This window comes from Amblyomma americanum, chromosome 1, assembly GCF_052857255.1.
Source record: "Amblyomma americanum isolate KBUSLIRL-KWMA chromosome 1, ASM5285725v1, whole genome shotgun sequence".
NCBI lineage: Eukaryota > Metazoa > Arthropoda > Arachnida > Ixodida > Ixodidae > Amblyomma > Amblyomma americanum.
The window spans coordinates 287,197,677-287,218,334 of NC_135497.1; the positions used below are offsets into that span (position 1 = coordinate 287,197,677).

A 20,658-nucleotide genomic window follows, 5' to 3' on the forward strand; every position below is an offset into this window, starting at 1 on the left:
TGCGACGCCCCACGCCTGGCGCCGAAGATGTCTTCGAGTCAGCTGGACACCACATCTTTCTCGATGGCAATGTTCCGTCGCATCACAACTCCATGGCATTAATGCACTGAGCGCAGCTGCAGTATTTTAAGCTGACAGACCTGGGGGGTCGTGCATAGACTGCACATCGACTGTACATCGACGTGTAGGCGCTTCATCTGTGCTCCTTCTTTTTCATATTTTCGTTTTTGATGCTCTCTTCCCATTGCAAGGTAGGTTAACGTCCTTGGCTATCCTTTCTCTCAGCTCTCTGTTCGGCGAAGCTGTCTTTGCCTCATTCGCATTGAGCTCATTAACTATTCTATCTTTAAAAAAAATTTGATTCTCGTTAGGATTGTTTCTGAGCATTGACTCCACCTGTGTGACGGTCAGCCACTTGCTTAGATCGCGTGGACGACGTAATTAGGAGTTCGGCAGCAACACAGAAGGCCGCTTTTGTTCTGCGGCTGGCTGCTGAACGTGCGCTACTGCATATACAGGTTGTGAATTTCGCTGAGCTCTCCGCGAACTGGTCGGTCTCGTGTTCGCGAAGAAGGCCGCACCAGTGGGGTCGGAAGTGGCTGTATGGTGAACAGCGCGTCGCCAACAAAGGGACCCGTCCCGTCCCTGGCTCCCCTTCTTGCAGCGGACGTACTTGTTTCTCGGCGCCATCATGGGCATAACCCGCCTTGAAGAAGCCTAACCAGATACAGCTGTCGACATGTGTGCGGCGTCAATGGGTTGCCGAGGCTTCGGGAATGAAGGAGATATGGCTGGATAGGAGCCTAGTGACCATGAAGCGCATTCTTCCATTAACGACTGTCTTCTTCTCTTTTTTTTTTGTTTCTGTAAACAACTTGAGTGATCGCCTCGTCGGCATGTGTTTGTCTCGCATGCACAGGTGCGAAAGAGAAAACAGATGACAATGTTAGGAATGTAGTAACTGTGGGGCTCTGGGTGCCGTGGGAAATGGTAGTCGTGGTTGTGCTGTTTGTGTATTTGATTGCAACCTCTATTTCCCCAAATGTTTAATCAGTACTCTTTCCCCAATCTGTGGTTAGTTGACGGAAACCTTATTTTCCTTTCAATAACCACTGATTGGTGAGGTGAGTCGCTTGTAATCTTATTGGTTGCTGTCCCCGCTAAGGGCGGAGACTGGGGGTTTAATTGTAAGCGCTCCGGATTGAACCGGGGCTGAATTCGTCTGATCAACGGTTTAGTCATGTAAATAGTTTTCTCCTTACTTTGTTTCTTCTTGTTTTATTTATGTTGTAAATAAATAGTTAACCTTCTCCTTTCCTCGAGTAGCGTGAATGTTTGCGAGTTAGAACCACCGGGCCATCAAGAAAACACGATTGCATCATCATCAAGGTGTTTCCTCTCATCGGTACCTGAAGGGGATTGCAACTGGCGCAGTCTGAAGAGGGGAAACTCAACTCAGGGATTCACTCCTCGCGTTCGAAAAAGCGATCTGAAAGCCATCGATTGATGGAGCATTTCAGTAGCGCGCTCTGGCACCTACTGTTTGTGCACACCTGGGTGATACAAAATGCTAGCTAGCTGATTACACATTTTATGAGTTGTGAAACGTACGTGAGGGAAAACAAAGAAGAAAACAATGAACTGCAGGTGGAGGGGGCAGTCCGTAGAGGAGCACGTTTTCAAGCTCACTTACATTTGAAGGCTAGTGAAGCAGAAGGAGACAAGAACATCTATATAGAGCAACTTCAGACTACAAAGTATTTCACTTTTTCTGTGTACAAAAAATAAACATTTATAAACGGAACCTTTTGTAATCTAATGGCATAATCCAAGCGGTAATCCGGTGGGACCACGTTTTCTTGCTCTGCGAATCGAAAAGCGTGCTTCAGTGTTCTATTTGGATTCGAATCGCGAGGTCTTATTGTGGCGGCACGGATTTTCTGCTCCTTCACCGATTCAGGGCTATGATCCCGATCGCCGATTTGAATACACCATTTTAGAGCCGGCAAAATGCCGTGGCTCTGAATAAACGCATGGTTGTGCGGACGTTTTTGCTTAAAGTAAAAAAAGAAAACGAAAACATATCGGTCGAGCCCGGCGAAACCACTGCGCGCCGCTCCGTCAGAGTCGGAGCAGAGCGCGGCTTGGGGCGTCTTTGTCGCGCCGAGCGCGCGCGGCCAGGTAGTGCGGCGCGCTGGGTGGCGGTGCGCCTGAGCGCAGCACGCGGGGGCGAGCACCTGAGCGCTGTCGGGCGCTTGGCGAGCCGCGGGCGCAGCTGACGCGTCGGCGGGCGGGCGCGGAGCCCAGCTGTTCTTGCGAGCGCGTGCAGCTGCCTCCGCCGGGCTCCAGGTACACACACGCACGCATCTGGCCGCCTCCCCCCCCCGCTCGCAAAGCACACACGGCGGCGGCATCGCGCGCCGCTCGCGCACACACGCACGGGGCGCCGCCTCCGTGGCTCACGCGACCGGCCGCCTCTCGACGACTCCACCGCCGGGCCCGGCATGCACCTGCGGCTCGCGCCGGGCGGCCCACCCTCGGCACGGCTCCGGCCCCAGGTACCCACCGCGCTCGCGCCCACCCGCCACCAGAGTGGGCGACCAGCAGTATGTACCTTGTAAGAAGTGTCGGTGCCGTTCTGCTATTCCCAGCTGTGAAGGGGAAGCTCCTAGCGTGAGACTTCCGCCAGTGCGCGGTTGTCACGAGCGCAGGACTGGAGACCGAAGGCTCGCTCTCGTAGCCTTCTCTTCACTGCCAGGAAAATTTGTCCCCGCCTTTAGCCGTCCTCCTTCTTTAGTTGCCCATCGTTTTCTTGCTTCTCAGGAGATGGCGTTCCGTGTTGCTCTCCTTTGAGACATCTTCATTTTTTCCCCCTCGTCGTTGAGGGCGGCGAATTGTTAGCTGTGCTGAGTTTCCTGAGAGAGTGCTCCTCGAGAAGAGCGAAATTTCGGACTAGCAGCAGTGATTCTGTCTCCGCGGCGGGCCCCCTCCTGTCTAGGCATGAGCGCGCGCGGTGCGCCCCCCGGCTCGCGCGGGCTGCCGTGATTGGGATCGTGCTTGTGAATCTCGGGCAATGCGCGTGCGCAAAGGCATCATTTTTGCGCCTGGAGAATTTCATTTTTTTTTGTCTGGCGTGTTTGGCTTCTTCCGCTGTGAAATGTCACTGACACTTCTCGCGCTGCGAGTCTACGTAACGCCTTGCTGTACTTATCTTAATTATTATGATTACAACGAACGCTAAAGGCGAAGCGTGCGGTATGCATCACTCACCATGTAATTACCCCGTGCTTTGTTTTTCTTTTTTTTGCACTGCACTGTTTGTGAATGAATAATTTACCGTCAGAATCATGCCTTTCGGAAGAAACACTTCCTTCTAATTTTATTAAGGCATTAGAAATTTCCTGCACTGTTATTTCAAAAATTTGCTGCGATCATCCGCGAAAATGGACGTGGACAGAAATGTAGGCTAGACTTCGTTTCCAATTTTTGGGAATATGTGCATCTTCGCGTGCAAGAAGTGTTGTTTTATCGGGGCAGCCAGTGAAACTCACTTGTCTCCTGGCTGAGTGAAGGCTCTTCTTTAAGGCGCTAAGAAGTCTATTCTTGCCCGTGTTCTGGGGTTAAAAAGTGTTAAAGAGTGACATATTCGTGTCACTCGAAGCTTTATAGGTTCATCGCGTTTTAACATCATATCTTCAATCCTCAATCAAATGCTGTTCGACTTCATCAGAGTGACGGCTCACTTCGTCACTGAATTGACATCTCTGAGTTCAGACCTCACCAAACTGCACATCACCTTTTTTTCATCTTTCCACCGTGTATTTATGAAGGCATTCGAATGGGCGACAAGTGTGCCAGGCCGCTTTTGTGTACTGTAAACGACTTGTTTTTCGCGAGCTGAATATTTCGCGGAGTCGTTTAAAGTCGCAGTCTAAGAATATTTCATAGGTACTAAATTCTGCGAACCAGCAGCGGCACGCCCATTGTTCTATCTCTGTCCCCTGTAGTCCTATGAGGTTTCGGGCACTGCACCACAGTCAGGAATGTGGCTCTGCGCTACATACTGTGCCACTCTCGCGACACCGACAGGAGCAAGAACTTAGTAGGTAAAGAGAAAACGCTATAATGGCTGCTCCAGAGACATTTTTAAGGACCTCCTGATTCACACCCGGGCCCAAACATCCCATTTTGTGTGTGTGTGTGTGTGCGTGCGTGCGTGCGTGCGTGCGTGCGTGCGTGTGTGTGTGTGTGGGGGGGGGGGGGGGTCAGAGAGAGCGAGAGAGAAGTCCCGAAGTTCACGCGGCGAATAGAGAGTCGGGCTCATAAAATCCCTAAAAAGCTCTGACGACGTTTGTGGTTCCAGAAATTCACGGAGAGGAGAGGGGCCCTGTATAAAGAGGATTAGGAACAGAAAATGAAATAACCGAAACTGGGTTAGTGGTTAAAAGGTTCACTTTTTGCTACCGCTGATCGGGTCAACCGTGAGGAGGAGGAGCAGCCGTTTCTTGGAACCAACGGCGCATCCTCTTGGGGTCCCTCACCTAGGATTGCCACAGCATTTTCCCCTTATAGTTGCTGAGCGAAACTGCGATCTGATGACACAGACACTTGTGCCGAATTTAGCCCAGAATTTGGCATTTATTTTAGCAAGTCGAGATTTCGCCAAAATTATTTTTCTCCAGTTGAATGCGAGGACTAATTTTTCGCGAGTTTAAACCAATTCGCAAAAAAATAACTAAAAATAAACGGGACAAACAGATATACTGGAAAATGAAGTTATTTACAGTAGTCTACTTTGGAATAAATTCTTTTAGCACTAAAATATGCTAGAAAAGATGGAGCCAATATTTTCGCGATGGCAAAATTTAATTGAGATGCACCGAGGTACTAATTTGTTTATCCCTCACGAAACCTAAGGGCCAGTAACCCGAGCTTTCGTCCGTGGGCAAGGAAATGACGGCACTAATGCTCCTCGTTCAAAATTATACAGCTTTCAGTACGCAACATTGTCACTGCCGCCGCAGAGGAAGCCATAGAGAGAGAGAAATGCTGGCAATACCCGGGTGCGCACTGCAAGTGATCTTTAGACCGCTGCTCTCCTGGGCAGGGACAAGCAATTTCGCAGCTTGCTGCTAGATGGCGCCGTAGTCACCCGTAATATATTATACTGTACAGGACTGCCATGCATGAAAGTAATTTCCTGCGTGAACGACACGGTGACATGCAATGGGGACGTCACCGCGCGGGGAGGCAGTCACATTTCACAGCGGTCAGAAGCCAGGCCCCGTTAGCGGTTTAACGACATGGGCATACGCGGTCAATCGCCCTGCAGACGCACTGTCACACTGTTTGCGTACTGTCCATGCGCATCGACTGTTTCAAGGCAGCCAGGAAAGGGGGAGGGACTGCTGTCGCGCCGGCACGCGCACGTCTCAACAGTGGTGACGAACTCTGCCGCCTTTTCTGAGGAATCGTTGTCAGATGTGCGCCCACTGACGTCTCCGTTAGCTTCTCCCACGAGACGTTTTGTTCGCCAGCGCCTGAGCACAACGGTCAGATGTTTGCTATGAAATGGCCTTTACCGGCACGCAGCTTGCATGTGACAAGCTCTGCGCACTCGCAACATGTTGCCCAAGGTTAAACCGCTCAAATCTTTATTCGCGTGCCATTTGTAGTGATGCTGCGTAGAGGGTGCAATGCGCAGGGCAGAGAACCGATGACAGAGCGCTTGCCAAGGATAGAGGAACGCAGACGAGGCGATAGGCTTAGGCGGCGAGGCTAGGCATCGGAAGTTTACGGGAATGGCAGGCAGCGCAAAACAATAATAACTGCAACGACGGGCACAGGCGTTTTGCCTGCAGTGTATTTACACTGGACGATGACGATTGTCTCTCTACCGGCTGGTTTGAGGTGCCGGCTTTCAGTTGAAGCGGAGACCAACTAAGTGGCGGTTTGGGCTTGTTGGTAGTGCATGACGTATAAAATAGCGCAACATCAGACAAGGACATGAAAGAACACACACGAGCGCTAACTTGCAACAGTTTATTGCGGAAGTGAGCCTGTAGATATACAAGACATGGCGATACATTGCGCAAGCGCGGCAGACAGTCAATTGTTTAGTGGCCTCTGAAGTAATCTAATTCCTTACTAGATAGCCCCACAGAGGGTTTCTCTATGCAGTTATCACCTAAGCTATCTATCATTTCAGCTTCGATTATTTCTCGGGTGAGTTTACAAGTGTTTTTGGCAATGACCGTGCATGTTTGAAAAAGAGGTTTACACTTGGATTCACATTTTCTGCAGTGCGCATCTAAAAAACCACCTTTCTTTTCTTTAACATTGTAGCGATGTTCACGAAGGCGCTCGTTTAAGCACCTTCCACTTTGGCCTACATACTTCCTTCCACATGTCAATGGTATGATATCAATGGTATGCTCTGTTGGGCTATCTAGTAAGGAATTAGATTACCTCAGAAGCCACTAAACAATTGACTGTCTGCCGCGCTTGCGCAATGTATCGCCATGTCTTATATACCCACAGGCTCTCTTCCGCAATAAACTGTTGCAAGTTAGCGCTCGTGTGTGTTCTTTCATGTCCTTGTCTCATGTTGCGCTATTTTATACGTCACGTGAAGCGGAGAACAACAATCGGACGCGCTGTGCCCCTCGCGCGTCTAACAGGGATTGTGCCCTACAGGAACAAGAGTAGCCGAGGGAGCGAATTCACTTCGCAAATGATCATGCCCAGCCAAGCACTGGCGGTGCCCTTCATTGGGAAATCAGTAGCCACCGTCGAATAGAAATTGTCCTCGACTATCAGCTTTTGGGTCTGCCTTAGCGTGCGCCTGCCGAGAGGCGGGGATAGGTTGTCCCCAGATCCCGCCAATCAGAGACGATGAGCTTCTGATCGCGACGTTCTCATGCCTCGGAGAACAGGTTGTCCAGAAAGCGCTCTTGTGCTTTTAGATCGAGTCTGTGCCGCTTCAAACGGCAGCATTTTAGCCCGTTTCCCCAAACAAAAGCTTTAGTGGTGGGAAAAACGTTTCTGGGGCAGAAAAAAAATCTTGTAGTGTTCGGCAAAAGCGTTTGGTTTACAAAGTGAGCAGCGGGACGGTGGGAAATCGGAGCAGTCTTGCAAGCTTGTGTCTCCGGGTCACATTCGCCCACTCCTTACAACACGCGGGCACTTTCTGCGCCCGTAGCACGCTTGAGGCACGCGAGTTCGCACTAGCCCAGCACGGTTGACTTATACGCAGCGAGGAGAAGGAAGCACATTATTTGGCAACGTTGTTTTAGTCGTCGATTAGGGAACGAGCTCGTTCCACCAGTGTCACTTGGTTTTTCAACTGGTCCGAGGTCGGCCAGGCAGTCCAGTTGGCATGGGATGGGTAAGGGAAGTGGGCGAACTGTATGGCGACTGGGCATGGGAATGTGCAGAGGCAGTATGCAAGGTTTTCGTAAGATTCGGGACAGTTGGGGCAGGCCGGAGCAGTTGAGGCTGCGTTTCTCGGCACGCCACATGAACACGGCCGGAGGACACAACAAACCCAACGGCACCTTCAGTCTGCTCTATAGCCTAGGCAAGCCTTCCGCCCTTGTGCCCTTTCCCACGTGCCCCGAAATCATAAACAGCGGATGTAGTCGGATCGCGGTGCATGCCAACGAGAAGACAGTGGCTAGAGTAGGCGGCGCTAATCGCCCAGGCGCGCACTCTGGAGTAGTGCAGTTCATGCAAGCGTTTGATTTGCGTGTCCGCCGATGTGTGATCTCTGCCGTCTCGTCGCAGGCCCGAGACAGCGTCGCGACGTCCGTGCTAAGCGCCCCCGCACGCCGGCAGTGCCTCGCGCGGGCTTTGTCGTGCGCTGCGGTAGATGTCCATCAAAGAAGGCAGCTAGCTTCGCCCGTCGCCTGGGTGCCGAGCTAAAGGTCAAGGCGGCGCTGCGTTCTCCGTTTTCCAGCTAGAGCGATTGCTTAAGTTTCGCGCAAGACGGAGGGGAAGATGAAAGCAGTCGTCGTGATACTTTACTTTCTTTTTTCAATTTTTGAGTAAGTTATAAATCCGGGCCGGCTGACATTTCACGCTATGAGTTGCTCTATCTTGGCTAATCACTGGAGTAGTTCAGAATCAGATAAAATCACTTCTCGCTGTAGTAGCCGAATAGGGTTCTTCGTTTTCGGCAAAACCCGGTTTCCCCCACTTTCTGCAGGCCGAGTAAGTTTCAGGAAAATCGGATTACATTCGCTGGTTTCCTGAAAACCACCGGTCCAAAATGTAATTTTCCACGGCATGCAGCTCAGCTGAGGTATCAGCAGGTGCTCGAAATCTGTTTCACTAATGGTGTCCACAGTTGTTGGTTGGTGATCCAATTATTGCCGCGTTCATATAATCACGTTTTAGTCCATGTAGCCCAACACATAGGCTGGCTTCCAAAGATGAAGTCGAACAATACCCGCCTAAATCTAGACCTCGGAGCGCAGCTTGTAATAATTGCATCAAATGCTACCCGTCGCTACGCTGCTTTAAAGCTGGTGTGCATGCCAGATGGCAGCTGGGACGCTGTAAGCTTATTTTCGCAGATAGAGTAGCTGTAGAGGTCTGGCAGGTAAGCCTATCGAATGGGCACGGAAATGCTACGAACGAGCACTACAACGAATGCGGAGTAAAATTGTTAAAAAAAAGATAAAAAGAAGGAAATGTTCCTGGTTGTAAACGTTTCTGTCTTTAAATACACTTTTTTCAGCCTGTGAAATTGAAGAATTCTATGTTCCACAACCAAGTTCGCGCTCAGGGCTAATTCCTTCGCTCTTTGTCATTACAGACATGCGATGGCGCGGCAGTCACCCATACCGGCCGTGTCCTGGTGCTGTCGAGGCGCTTTCGTAAATGAAGGGCCGCGCGCTCTGCTGATGGCTATTCGTTGGCGAACGTCTACTTTGCCATTTGTCGCCAAGTTTTCGCAGCATCGCGAGCTTAGATCGTTACAGCGCTCATTAGGAGTCAACAAAACGAGCGTCCAGTGAACCAGTCTAGCGGCTTCGTTTCTTATACTGATTAAACACTGCCATGACTGCATCCTTGAGAAGTCATCAGGGTTTGTTCAATTCCGTGATAAAAAGAGCGGCGCGGAAGCTGTTAGTGCTCAAAGAGAGAGCAAACGCATGAGCGGTCACACTCACAGAGGTGTTTACGCGTCTTCTGTACGTGAGATAGCTCCGCACGATCGAAGTGCTCTAACAAGGGGCGACGACAGCCTAAAACAGCACGGGACGAGCGCTGTCTCACAACTGAGAAGTTAATTGAAAGAAGCAGGCATTTCTACGCAAGAATCACGTGACATGCACTGCCAGACCAAAATTAATAAATAAGGCAAAGAGTGCACAGATCCGAGCTAGTGGTCAGCGCATGCACGCGTGTCACCCCGGAAAACAAAACAAAACGTAAGCCATATTTCAGGCCTTGCCTCCGATGGCGAGTTCCTTAGTTGTCAACGCCAATGCCGGCTAGCTAGCTCACATTAGCGGCCTCCATAGTCTCTCTTGCGGACTGCTCGCAGTGAATGAGCAAAATGAGAGAGAGAGAGAGAGAGAGAGAGAGAGAGAGGGGGGGGGGGGGGGGGGGGGAAGGCGGGAAGGTATGATCAGGAGAAGGCACCGGCTTGCTATCCAAAACGAGCAAAACAAATAGAAGCGTCGTAAACTAAGGCATCCAGCCACAGTGAGGCGACATGTATGAGTATATGGAACATAATTGGGAGTTTTTATGGCAACACAAAACGTACGCTGATATAGCGAACGTTGTACTTCTTTTCAATGCGAGACTTATTAGGGCCACATAATCGACCAAGCTTGAGCGCTACAGAAAGAAAAAAAGTCAATTCTGTCTAAACTGACTGACCGCGTTTGTTAAGTTGCTTGCCATGCGGTTCAATTATGGGAGAAGTGTCTTCTTGTAAACCTTCTTCCGGCATCCAAAGCCAGCATTATCGGGTCTGTACTGCTCTGTATTCGCCGCTGTTTCGCGTTGTTCCGCCATCATTAGCTGCCTCTTCTGCCCGAGCATTACATACAGGTGTGCGCAACTCGCCACTGCGCCGTGCAATCGGTTCGAAGCAATTTGAAATGCACGCGAAACGGGGTTACCGCTTCTCAGTCGGCTCCCGATACCGGTGCACGCTCGTGTCAGGTGGGCGGTTAGTACTGCGCCTCAGTTTCGCGCACGCTTAGTGCGGCCCTGTACGCAGTACGCTCTCGTGACAGCTGGCGCGTGTGTACAACCGCTCCGTCCCCCACAGCGCGCGGGAGCGCACTCTGCTGTCGTACGCCGCCCTGTCTCTCTCTCTCTCTTGTGTGTGTGCCTGTTGCTGTGCTCGCCCGGACCGAGCGAGAAACCCGGCCTGCGTTGCGCAGGACCCCGCGCTCTGACGACGGCCCGTCTTCTCGTCGTCCACCGGAAGCGTTGTTGGCGCTCGGCACCGAGGATGTGACGCTGCGGGACAATGTACGGCGCTCTGGGAATCTTTCGGTGGAAGGGCCCGGATCGCTGCTGTACGTATCACACCGAACACTCTGGCCGAACGGGGCAGCGGCGGCGGTGGGCCAGTGCGCCGCCGCTGCCTCAGCAGAGGACGCGCTCGCCGCGACTGCTCACCTTTCTTTGTGTACACCTCTGTCGTCACCGTTTGGGGCAGCGGTGACGAGAGTGGGAAGAAGTGACGTTGCCTCACGCCGTGGTCGAAGCGAGGCGAGCCTCTTGAGCGAAATTATACTCCGTTTCAAACATCATGTACAACGCTGTCAAAGCTAGCGCTCTTCTTTGCGCTGCCTGCATCCGCGACCAGAAAGTAGTCGTTATTTGTGGTGAGCTAAACATAGTGAACACTTTCCCTGCAGGCTTACCACATGACACATTTGTAGCGATCTTGATTAAATGCACGGTTTTTGCTGACAACACGCTGTCGCTTTCTCGTGCATAGACCACTGGGGCACAGAACGAGCGCGCAGCAACACGCGTACCTCTTTTTATTTTCTTGTCCGGACTACATCCGTACCTTTCACATCGTTGCACCTGATGTTTGAAACGGAGCATAGGGGAGAAGCAGTTTAAGGCCCACTGTACGCGGGCCCACGGCAAAAGCCCGGTTGTTTGTCGCGAGGTCACCTGAAAGCATGTACACTCCGAACAGAAAGGAGTAAAAAAGGAATAAGCTGCCCCCTAGCGCACTCCCTTTCATAAAAGGGGTTACGCTGGAGGGCAGCTTACACCTTTTTTACTCCCATATAGGCCTATTCCTGTTTAGAGCGTACCAGCCGGGGTATGTTGCGTCGCATTAGGATTTTCTTTTGTGTGTGTGTCTGTGCATACCGCGTATTAGTCTCCGAGACAAGGCGAGCTGAAAACTGCAAACGCCCACCATTATAAAAGCAGAACAAAGGCATCCAGGAGGAGTGTAGATTAGTCCGATGGAAGAGTTCTCGAGCATTGCATTCTTGTCTTCTCCCAGGCCTCGCGACCGTCTTTGTTATCGTGTGTAGCACTGTTGTTTTGAAACTGAGGCGCGCATTGTTCCTTTCCTTGCAAGAGTGAGGCTATATATTGCCCCTCTACTCTGCTCTCAGTTTCACTGTTCTATGCGTTTTAGATGCATTGTAAGTATCTCGCAGCGAGGGTATAAAAAGTGTGTCGCTAACAGCACGACGCCCGAGAAACACAACGCATAAATTCTTTTACTCTTATTCATTCGCTCGCTGAGATCCCGCGGCACGTTTCCTGCTCACGCTGCTTTCCTGATGCATGTCAGAAGAAATGAACCCCGCATTCGGTTTTCCTTTCTTGGCTATTAACCTGGGGCTATGCTCAAGATTTTTTGCAAACCCCTTAAGTTCTTCGCGCTTCGTTGTGGTGGACGTGGTTATGTTCATGACCTCAGGAGGAGCCCTGCAGGTTCACCGCGCGCCCCCAAGTGTGCGTAGTAAGCGGCGCCCATGTTCTTTGCCCGTCGTCATCTCTCGGCAGATTCGCCGCATGAAGCGTTTTTCTCGGCCTATCTAGTGGTCGCGCACCCGCCAGCGCATGTATACGCACGACCGAAGCTCTCGTGTCTGCCCACGGCAGCCTGGTGTTCCGGCTGAACCCGTACCTAACGCGTTCGCTGCTTAATCGGACAGGTGAAGTCAGCAGAGTGGTTGTTGGCATTTCCTCGCCGCGTGGTCACTGACGACAAAATATCCCTTTCGCCGGAGACTCCGCTGCTTCATGGGCACACGCACGCCGAAACTCTCTCGCTGCCCCTTTAAACTTTTTTTTTTTAACTGCACTGAACGGACACGGAATAAAGCGACGGGCGCAGCAGATAGGCGCTGACTTGGCAGAGGAGCAACGTTCAGTTGGATGCAGATTTCGCGCTCATATTCGTTCCGCGCAACATTGCGGGTACATTTGAAGCCTCAGGCAACTGCCAGCCAAACAGTGCCACCCTCTGGAAGTGAAAAAATGACTCCATCTGTACGTGAATCGGCTGTTTATAAAGGCGGCGACCGTGGGCCAGTCGAGCGCACAGTGTGAGCCGGATACATGCAAGCACTCATAGGTCACGAGGCTGAGGCGAGGGGCTTGGGGCGGAATGTAGTACACGGAACAGGGAGTCAACGGCCACAAGCGGTCGTTCGCGGATCGCCAGCGCGCCTGGTGCGTCATTGCACGCATAGCTTGTACACAGCTCTCGGCCATCGCAACAGCGTCTTCATTATTTTTCCTGCGTCCCGCGGACCCCCGGGGCCAGCGGCCGCGCTGCCGACGCCGGGGCGCCGCAGCTGCCGCGGGGGGACTGACAGGTGGTCGGCACGCAGGCAGTGGGCTCCCATCTCGCACAGCTGCGTCATTTGCAGCGCACACTTGACATTGTTTGTGCCTCACGCTGACTGCATTGTGGAGCCAGTGGCGCGCACGTGCTCCGCCATTAGCCGCGCTCGGCGCCGGCCACCTGCGACAGACCGCGCGAAACAATGCCGGGCTTCTTCCTCGCGCCGCAGCGCCCCCTGCGGGCGCACATCGGCCGCACGCGCGCACAGTAAACGCGCCTCATCGAGTCGCCGTTGAATCAAGCTCAAGAACGACACGCGAGCGTCGAGCTCGCATCAAAGTTGGCGTTGGCTGAGGAAGGGGACTTATAAGCGGCCTGCCGGACGAGCACATCTTGGAGAACATGTCAGGCCAGGAGCGGCCACAGCTAGGATTACTGCACGGGCACTTAGGGGCTATGTGCTCTTGGTCATGCAGTGGGTGTAACGCATGGGGCAAGAAATTTTCACAGATGCGCCTGCACGGCGGATCACGCGCATTTTGATGCGTTCGTTGCGATGGTGTGTATTAAAGGGTTGGTAAAAAGTTACCACGCCGCAGGGTCCGCTTTTGAGCAGTGCATCCGAGCACTTACAGTGCCTATACTATGGCCCTCAGGGGTGAGGATGAGACTTCTCCTGAAGATCCATCGATTTTGAGCGTCGGAAATGTAAATGCTCCTTTACAGTGCTCAAAAGCTGACCCTGTGGCCTGGAGACTTTCTGACCAACCTTGTACCCGGCAGCATGGACACCTCGGTGACACGACATGTACTAACGTCTGGCAGCCTGTACGGAAAGTGTGGTAAAGTGTAGCGAGCGGTCGCTTGGCCGAGTTGGAGTCTGAAATATGTCGGTCAGCATTCTTTATTCAGCAGTCTGTGGGCGACGGCGGCGTTTAATCCCACGAAAAAAGAAAAAAAAACGAGTTGGAGTCCTGTTCGAAACTTCTCTTAGTCTCGCGTGGTTATAAACGCAGGTCGGGTGGCCGTCACAGCACGCGTCAGCCAATGCCATGCGAGTCGTCGAAACATTCTGCCTGAGTGTCGTTCCAACATTCGTGATGCGATTTCTTGCGCTTCGGTTGTCGCGCGTCATTCTCATTTCCCGGAGGGCATGCCGCACGTGTCGCTCTTTTCATTTCGCTGCTCCGGATCATGTGCCGAGCTGCGCGTAAGTGCGTCCTTTTCTTTGGAATAAGCTGCGCCGTAATTAATTTAAGCTCGCATTGCGAAGCATTAGACGAGTAAATTGCGCTTGTGAATTTGCTCCGATATAAATTGGGCACCCTGCTCGAAGCGGCCGGTAGGATTTCGCACCCTCAAAATCAAAGGTGCCGTTCAAATAATCGTTTCACTAAAAAAAAGTAACTGTAAAAGGGAATAGAAAACATATCCCAGAGGCCACGAGTTCCAGACAGAAACAACGACCGAAAGTTACCCTGCTCATCGCACTGCAAAGAAGGCAAAATTAAAAAAAGAAAAAGATTTGTTGAAAAGAGCAGACGCCTTATTGAAGAGGCCGAGTAAGAATGGTACTACATCGCAGCGAAAAATGTAAATCCAGTGAAATTTCAAATTTGTCGACTTCTCACGAGTACAAATTAAACCTTTCTCGCTGCTTGAGCTGGGGCCATTGTCCATTGCACGAGTAGCCACTGTGAAGTGTGAAGCCTCATGGCAACCTTCCCGGTGGCTGAAAGCAACGATGGGAAGAAATTCTGTGCAAGAAATTGCTCCAGTTCACACACTGATATTCAAGCACGTCCAGCTTGCAAGACGTGAGGTGACCGCGACGCGAGAACGTACGTAGAGCGCGTAAGTGTTAGTACTGGCACGAAATCGGCACACACACACAGACGTACATACATACACACACATACGCACGCACACATACATACACGCACACACACACACATACACACACACATACGCATGCACACATACGCACGCACACGCACACAGGGATAGTCACGCATAATGTGAAACAGTGCTAAGGATGGCTGCGTGGTTTTAGGCAGCGTGTCCGTCATAGCGATATCTATATCCGCTTAGGACGCGCGGTGTCTTTACACCATCCATTGCGGAGCCAACGAGAACAGACCGCAGGGATCGCATTGTGACAACAATGAAAAAATTGGGGGAGAAGCTATAATGTGTCCAGGCACTGGCTCTTCTTGCCCACGCAGGCAGGGACGCTGTTTCCATATTTTGTGAATGACCACACGAATACATATAAAGCCCCGCTTTAACCAAACTCTACGAACGTGCCTGTGTGGTGTATGGGTAGCGTCTGCGACTCGCAGCCGATGGGTCATGAGCTCAATTCCAGACTGACTATAAACACTAATTTTCTTTTACGTAAAATTTACTTCATTTCCTTACATGCCCACTTGACGTTTGGGTCCTGTTACGACCTTCTAATCACCGGTTTTCTAATGTTTTAATCACTTTTCAAAATCCGCCGCTTCGCGATTGTCGCAGCGAGTTTTTCGACCAATGCGGGCTTTTCGCTCACGCCGACGACTACGACGACGCCGGATTTTCTGCACACGGCACCCTTAACGGTATCGCGTTAAAACGTTCACGTGGCGAAGGCACCCGTGATACGGCTGTTCGCGTTAACAAGAGCTCTTCACGGAGGGCACCCGAAGCTCTCAGGGAGCAGGTACCACTGAAAGAAAAAAAAAAGCCTCCTGCGTGCGTCTGAAATTTCTCCAAATGGCGCAAATCGGAGACATTTTCCGGCATTTATCTCGCGTGTGCCTCCGCTGTTGCCAGCATCGAGCCCTCTCGGCGTTAGTGACCGCATTGCCTCCTCGGATGTGGACCACAGCGGTGTAACTAGCGTTGGTCGGGTCACGTGACAGCGTGTGTGCCTTTGCGGCACCTGGCGGAAAGAATGCGCGTCCGTTGTCAACAGCGCGGCTCGCACCTGGCGCTGTGTCGCACGGGCTGCGGGCGCACTTTGCGCAGCTTTGGCGCCTGGTTTCCTCTTCCTCGGCAGCGACGCCTCTGCGGCCCGCAATTCATTCAACCCAGCACCGCGCACACAGCGTATATTTGAACAGCGCCGGCTCTCGGTTAGACTTTGTACCAAGGCTTGTTTGGGAGTTTGAACAGCGGTCGCCTACCGCTGTAGTGACAGCCGCGGCCGGCACCCGATCGAAGAGTGGCGCGCGCGCTGCGACCGCGGGTCTCAGCGCCGGCGTCCGGCGCTCGGGGGCTCTCCGCAGAGCCCGGCGTTTGCACCTGGCGGCCACGCCGCCTCACTGAAACTTCGACACGCGTCCCAGAACGAGACATGCGAAAGTGCTCGTGGGAGTTCCCGGGTTCGAACCCGACCGCGGCGGCTGCGTTTTTATGGAGGAAAAAAAGGCGCCCGTGTGCTGTGCGATGTCAGTGCACGTTAAAGATCCCCAGGTGGTCGAAATTATTCCGGAGCCCTCCAGTACGGCACCTCCTTCTTCCTTTCTTCTTTCACTCCCCCCTTTATCCCTTCCCTTGCGGCGCGGTTCAGGTGTCCAACGATATATGAGACAGATACTGCGCCATTTCCTTTCCCCCAAAAAAACCAATTATTATTAAAGTGCTCGTGGACTGACACTTGACGGGAGTGTTGGAAGCTGACCCCGGGCGTAAAAAAAAATATTTCCCTGAAAATCCACTACACGGCCTCCCTTCCGAGCCCGAGGACAGCTTTCGGTAGTAAAAATTCAATTTTCTTCTTTTACGTGCCCAATTTACGTGGTCGAAGGCATGTTCTAAACTGTACGCTTTGAGCAGTGGGAAAACAGCCTTCTGGTCTGCCTGGAATTGAGGCCATTGCTCCCTCGCAAGTGGCATAGGCTTCCTGGGGATTACGCTTTAATGCTTTTCGGTGATTGTTTATCGTCTGAAGTATTCTTGTCACGAGCATTCGACTTCTTGATTACATCAGCCTGCAAACTTCGGGTGGATATACATCACTTCCCTGTGTCTTCCTGGTAATGTTAATCTTGTTTTCACCGAATGAATCTTTTCTGCGATGTTCTAGACCGAAAGGCATACTTTTTCACTCAGGCTAAAACTACTTTTCGTTGCTTTGGATGTCACTTCTAATTGTGAGGCAACCCTGGAATACTTACTGTACGATAGAAAGGTGCGATATGTCTGGGATGTTAAAAGACGACGGTTCATAATTATCCCTCAGCAAGAATTACTTCAATGCGTTTTGTGGAAGCTTAGTTATATGCCGACAAAATTTGAACTTCCGCGTCTTCGCGCCTTTCCCTCTCCTCTCGCACGCCAAAACGACGGCGCTCCTCCGCCGGCCCCACTCACTCGACCCCTCCCCTACCTCCGCCGGTTGCGGCGCGCGCGGAGTAGCCTCGGCCGCGGTAGCGCGTGACGTCAGCAAGAATTTGGCGCTGTGAACTAATGATAACCCCCGGCTGTTGATGTCATTAGCAAGACGTGACGTCGTCTGCCAGAGTTTCGTGCGAAAGCCCGTCACCGCGCGTCGCCGCGAGGTACGAAAGCCGGGATTTAAAAAAAAATATATTGTAAATTTCCCGCTTGCTTTTGAGGTCTCGTACGCGGCATGGACGCTCCGTTGCCTGTACTTTACATAGTGCAAACATTTTTAAGCCAAGCTCAAGCACCCATTTCTGTGGCCCTTTAAGAATGTTTACGTGTAGGAATGCGAAAGCATTACTGTCCCTGGGTGCACTGGCACCTCAACCACCCACACACATCACCAACACACACGCGCGCGCACATGACACCACCCGGAATGGTGTATGACGAACGGTTGCATAACAGTTTTGATATGAAAGTCTGGGAAGGCATGCAACTGAAGGTGCGCATATCGTCTTCGGTTCGAATCCCTGTCGCAAGCTAGCCTCCAACTTGGCTAGCACATGTAAGCTATAATCGTATGACACCACCTGTAATGCTGTACGAGGAACGATTGCGTCACAATTTTGATACGAATGTCAAGAAATCTGGCGCCACATGAAGGTCGGCCAGTGAAGATTATATATGGATGAACAATGCACAAATTTTTCTGGAGTGGTGGTGCTCGGCTTGCTGTGTGCGTCGTACGGCCGTCGCTTGATGATATCGGGAATTTTCTGTACCATCTGTGAGTGTACACACGTACGCGCACCGCCGGCTTTTCTCTTAATGGAGCTATAGCAGAATACAACATGAAAAAAAAAAAACGCTGTTGCCAAAACTGGGCACGATCCGGAGCGTATTGTATCACTCTAACGGACAACCACAACAGTAAACGAAATCAGCTTTTTAATGTTTCAGTTGATTATCAAGATTTTGGGCATAATTTTTTTCTTGTGATTACCTTTAACAAAAGGAAAGTTTTAACATTGGACTAAATTTTTTTCTTGGGTGAATTCTGTGCGGCGGTCGTGAACGTGGGCGGAACTTCACTGCAGACTCAAATTGTATTCGACTATAGCGATGCTTTCGCATTAAAATGCCAGCTGACTGGCCAGCCGGGCAACACAGAAATAATTGTTAATGCGAAAGCGTTATATGGCTCATCGGCAACGATACCCGGCGTCAGCGTTGACCGCAAGGGTGGTCACAAAAAATCCCAGATGACGTCATGGTGGTGTCCAAGGAAAATAAAATTTCTTCCGAATGTGCGGGAACTCAACCCGGGACATTCGCACCAAAGGCGAGCACGCAACCCATAGGCCACAAAATGGCATTGCTTGTTTGGGGGGAAGGGGAGGGAGGGGGAGGGGGCAAAGGTGCGCATAGTATATGGTTTGCCTTACGACTGTATGCTAATGTGTAGGTGTGACATTAGAAAGGAATAAAAAGATAAAGGTAATAAAAAGAAAAAGAAATACTCTCGCATTCAAGCACGTATGGAATTTTAAGTGCCCTCCTTATCTTTTTTTTTTCCTGGGAATCGGCATGCCACAACCTTTCGTCCATGACAGTGCATATTGATGGCAATGGTCTAATCTTCTGATGCGTAGCAAAGTCTTTCTTTTAAAGAATGTCCTGCTCTCACCGAGTAGCGAAGACTGCCATATAGAAAACCGATGGGGTGCGTGTTTGCCGATAAATAGCGGAAAACTACGAGCGCCCCGAGGAGGGATCTGCGTATAGATCGCTATGGTGTCATCTTGCGATATGCGGGAAACTGCGTATATGACAAAATTCCCGTTGTATAATGCGCTTGTCCATAATTCCCGGGTATGCTTCTGCCTGCGTGCTTATTTTCGTATTTGTTTTATCTCAGTTTTGTGGTAGCTACACAAAAACCAGAGAATATAGAGGGCTCTGACACAGCGTTAAGTCTCCATACGCATCGCATGAAACGCTGAGCGTTAGCCTACTTGCGCTCATGCGAGCTTGTGTGGCTGACGTTCGTCCCTGTTGGCAACATTCATGTCCCACCATTCCGCTCCGTCGTCAGAACGCACGCTGATCGCGCTTTCTCGCCTAGGCATGCGGCTAAAGACAGTTTCCACTTGCAGGGGCTCTGAACCACACTGCGGCAATAGCGAGGGAGAATATTTGGCGGGCAGAGCACATCCGGCACCCTCGACGGGGCTGGCTCGTAATCACTTTGGCCCACAAAGATTCAGTAATAAGTACTACCTTTCAAACTGGACTGCCAACTGTACTCTACTGTGAATGCACTTGGTTATCTTATCAGAAAGTCTCAGTACGACTTGCACCGACGTCACACTGGCAGCCATGTTAGCGGCATGTAGAGAGCCTGTTCATTCGTCTAAACCACTTACCGTCACCCGCCTAGCCCGGTAGAAGCGTGTTTCACAATCACGGCGGCCGTGACGTCACGTCCAAGCCATCTTATGTACTGCGCACGCCGTGCAGCAGGCGCGCGCCTGGCTAGCACGTGACACTGGGAGTTCCCAGCTAGGCACACGGCTGGCCTAGTATACACGTTCCCGCTATGCTAAAACACCTCTCACGCAAGGAACAAAAAGAGAGCCACGGGAACGTGTGCACGCCGTGTGCACGCATGTGCAGTCGGCGTGGAACTCTCTTAGGACGTGTCAGGTAGCGTTGACTATAGGTAGGCTGGTCGGTCTGCGTTGATGCCATGGCAGGGGAGCACTACACAGTGCTAATTTAAACTACAGCAGAAAATGCTGCTCGCCTGCAATACGGTGGCAGCATGACGTCATTTTCCGTCGTCAACTCGCAGACTGAAGCAAGACAGTACTCCAAAGGTACCCCATAAGTACTTTTTAGTTATTTATCCTTTGAGTCTATTTGAGAGTCCGTTAGATGTCTGTTGTGTTTGTACAACACCTTATACGAGCTAGCCAATCTTTCTCGCGAGGGAGACACAACATTCAGCACATACCACGTGACAATACGACCACCCTAGCAGACCAGATACGATCAAGCACCGCAGCACAACATGCCTTCGCGGTATACGCTGGTGACAGCGGCCTGCTTTGAGTAGCGTAAGGCAGGTCGACTGACTTACGACGCGCAGCTCTGAAGGCTATGAAAACGATCTACTAGAAGTTGCCTCTGCACATACAGCCCCATCCGTCCTCATTCCCCAGCAGCAGCCGAGAGCCGTGTCTGCCTCGCAATAAAGGATTCATTCATTCATTCTTTCTTTGGGCTTTTTCGTCATTTGCAAAAGTTAACCGACTGTGCATCGCAGACGTCCACCACCGAACATTTCGTAACAACCCCGTTCAAGGGTTCGTCGAAGCCCGTCCATCGGCGCGAAGCTGACGCTTCGCTGGAATCGGTGCAACTGCTGCAGTGGCCCACCGGTATGAACGGCCGCGTTATACCAATTGCCAGGTACAAAACAA

At 51.5% G+C, this 20,658-nt stretch overlaps 1 protein-coding gene across 7 annotated transcripts in view; it reads left to right on the forward strand.

Annotated features, from left to right (window-relative positions):
* nvy (CBFA2/RUNX1 partner transcriptional co-repressor nervy) overlaps nt 1-20,658 on the forward strand; it is a 161,423-nt gene that overhangs the window by 93,743 nt on the left and 47,022 nt on the right. For 2 of the 7 annotated variants that reach the window (XM_077649496.1, XM_077649497.1), the window contains exons 1-2: nt 2,419-2,558; nt 10,407-10,544. The exons of 3 other annotated variants lie outside the window; for them this stretch is intronic. In XM_077649496.1, the coding sequence (XP_077505622.1) occupies nt 10,496-10,544 (49 nt within the window). In that variant the 5' untranslated portion in view covers nt 2,419-2,558; nt 10,407-10,495. Of the gene's footprint in view, nt 1-2,418; nt 2,559-10,406; nt 10,545-20,658 lie in introns of those variants that run through there. 2 more of the 7 variants (XM_077649501.1, XR_013311307.1) reach the window with 2 other exon arrangements.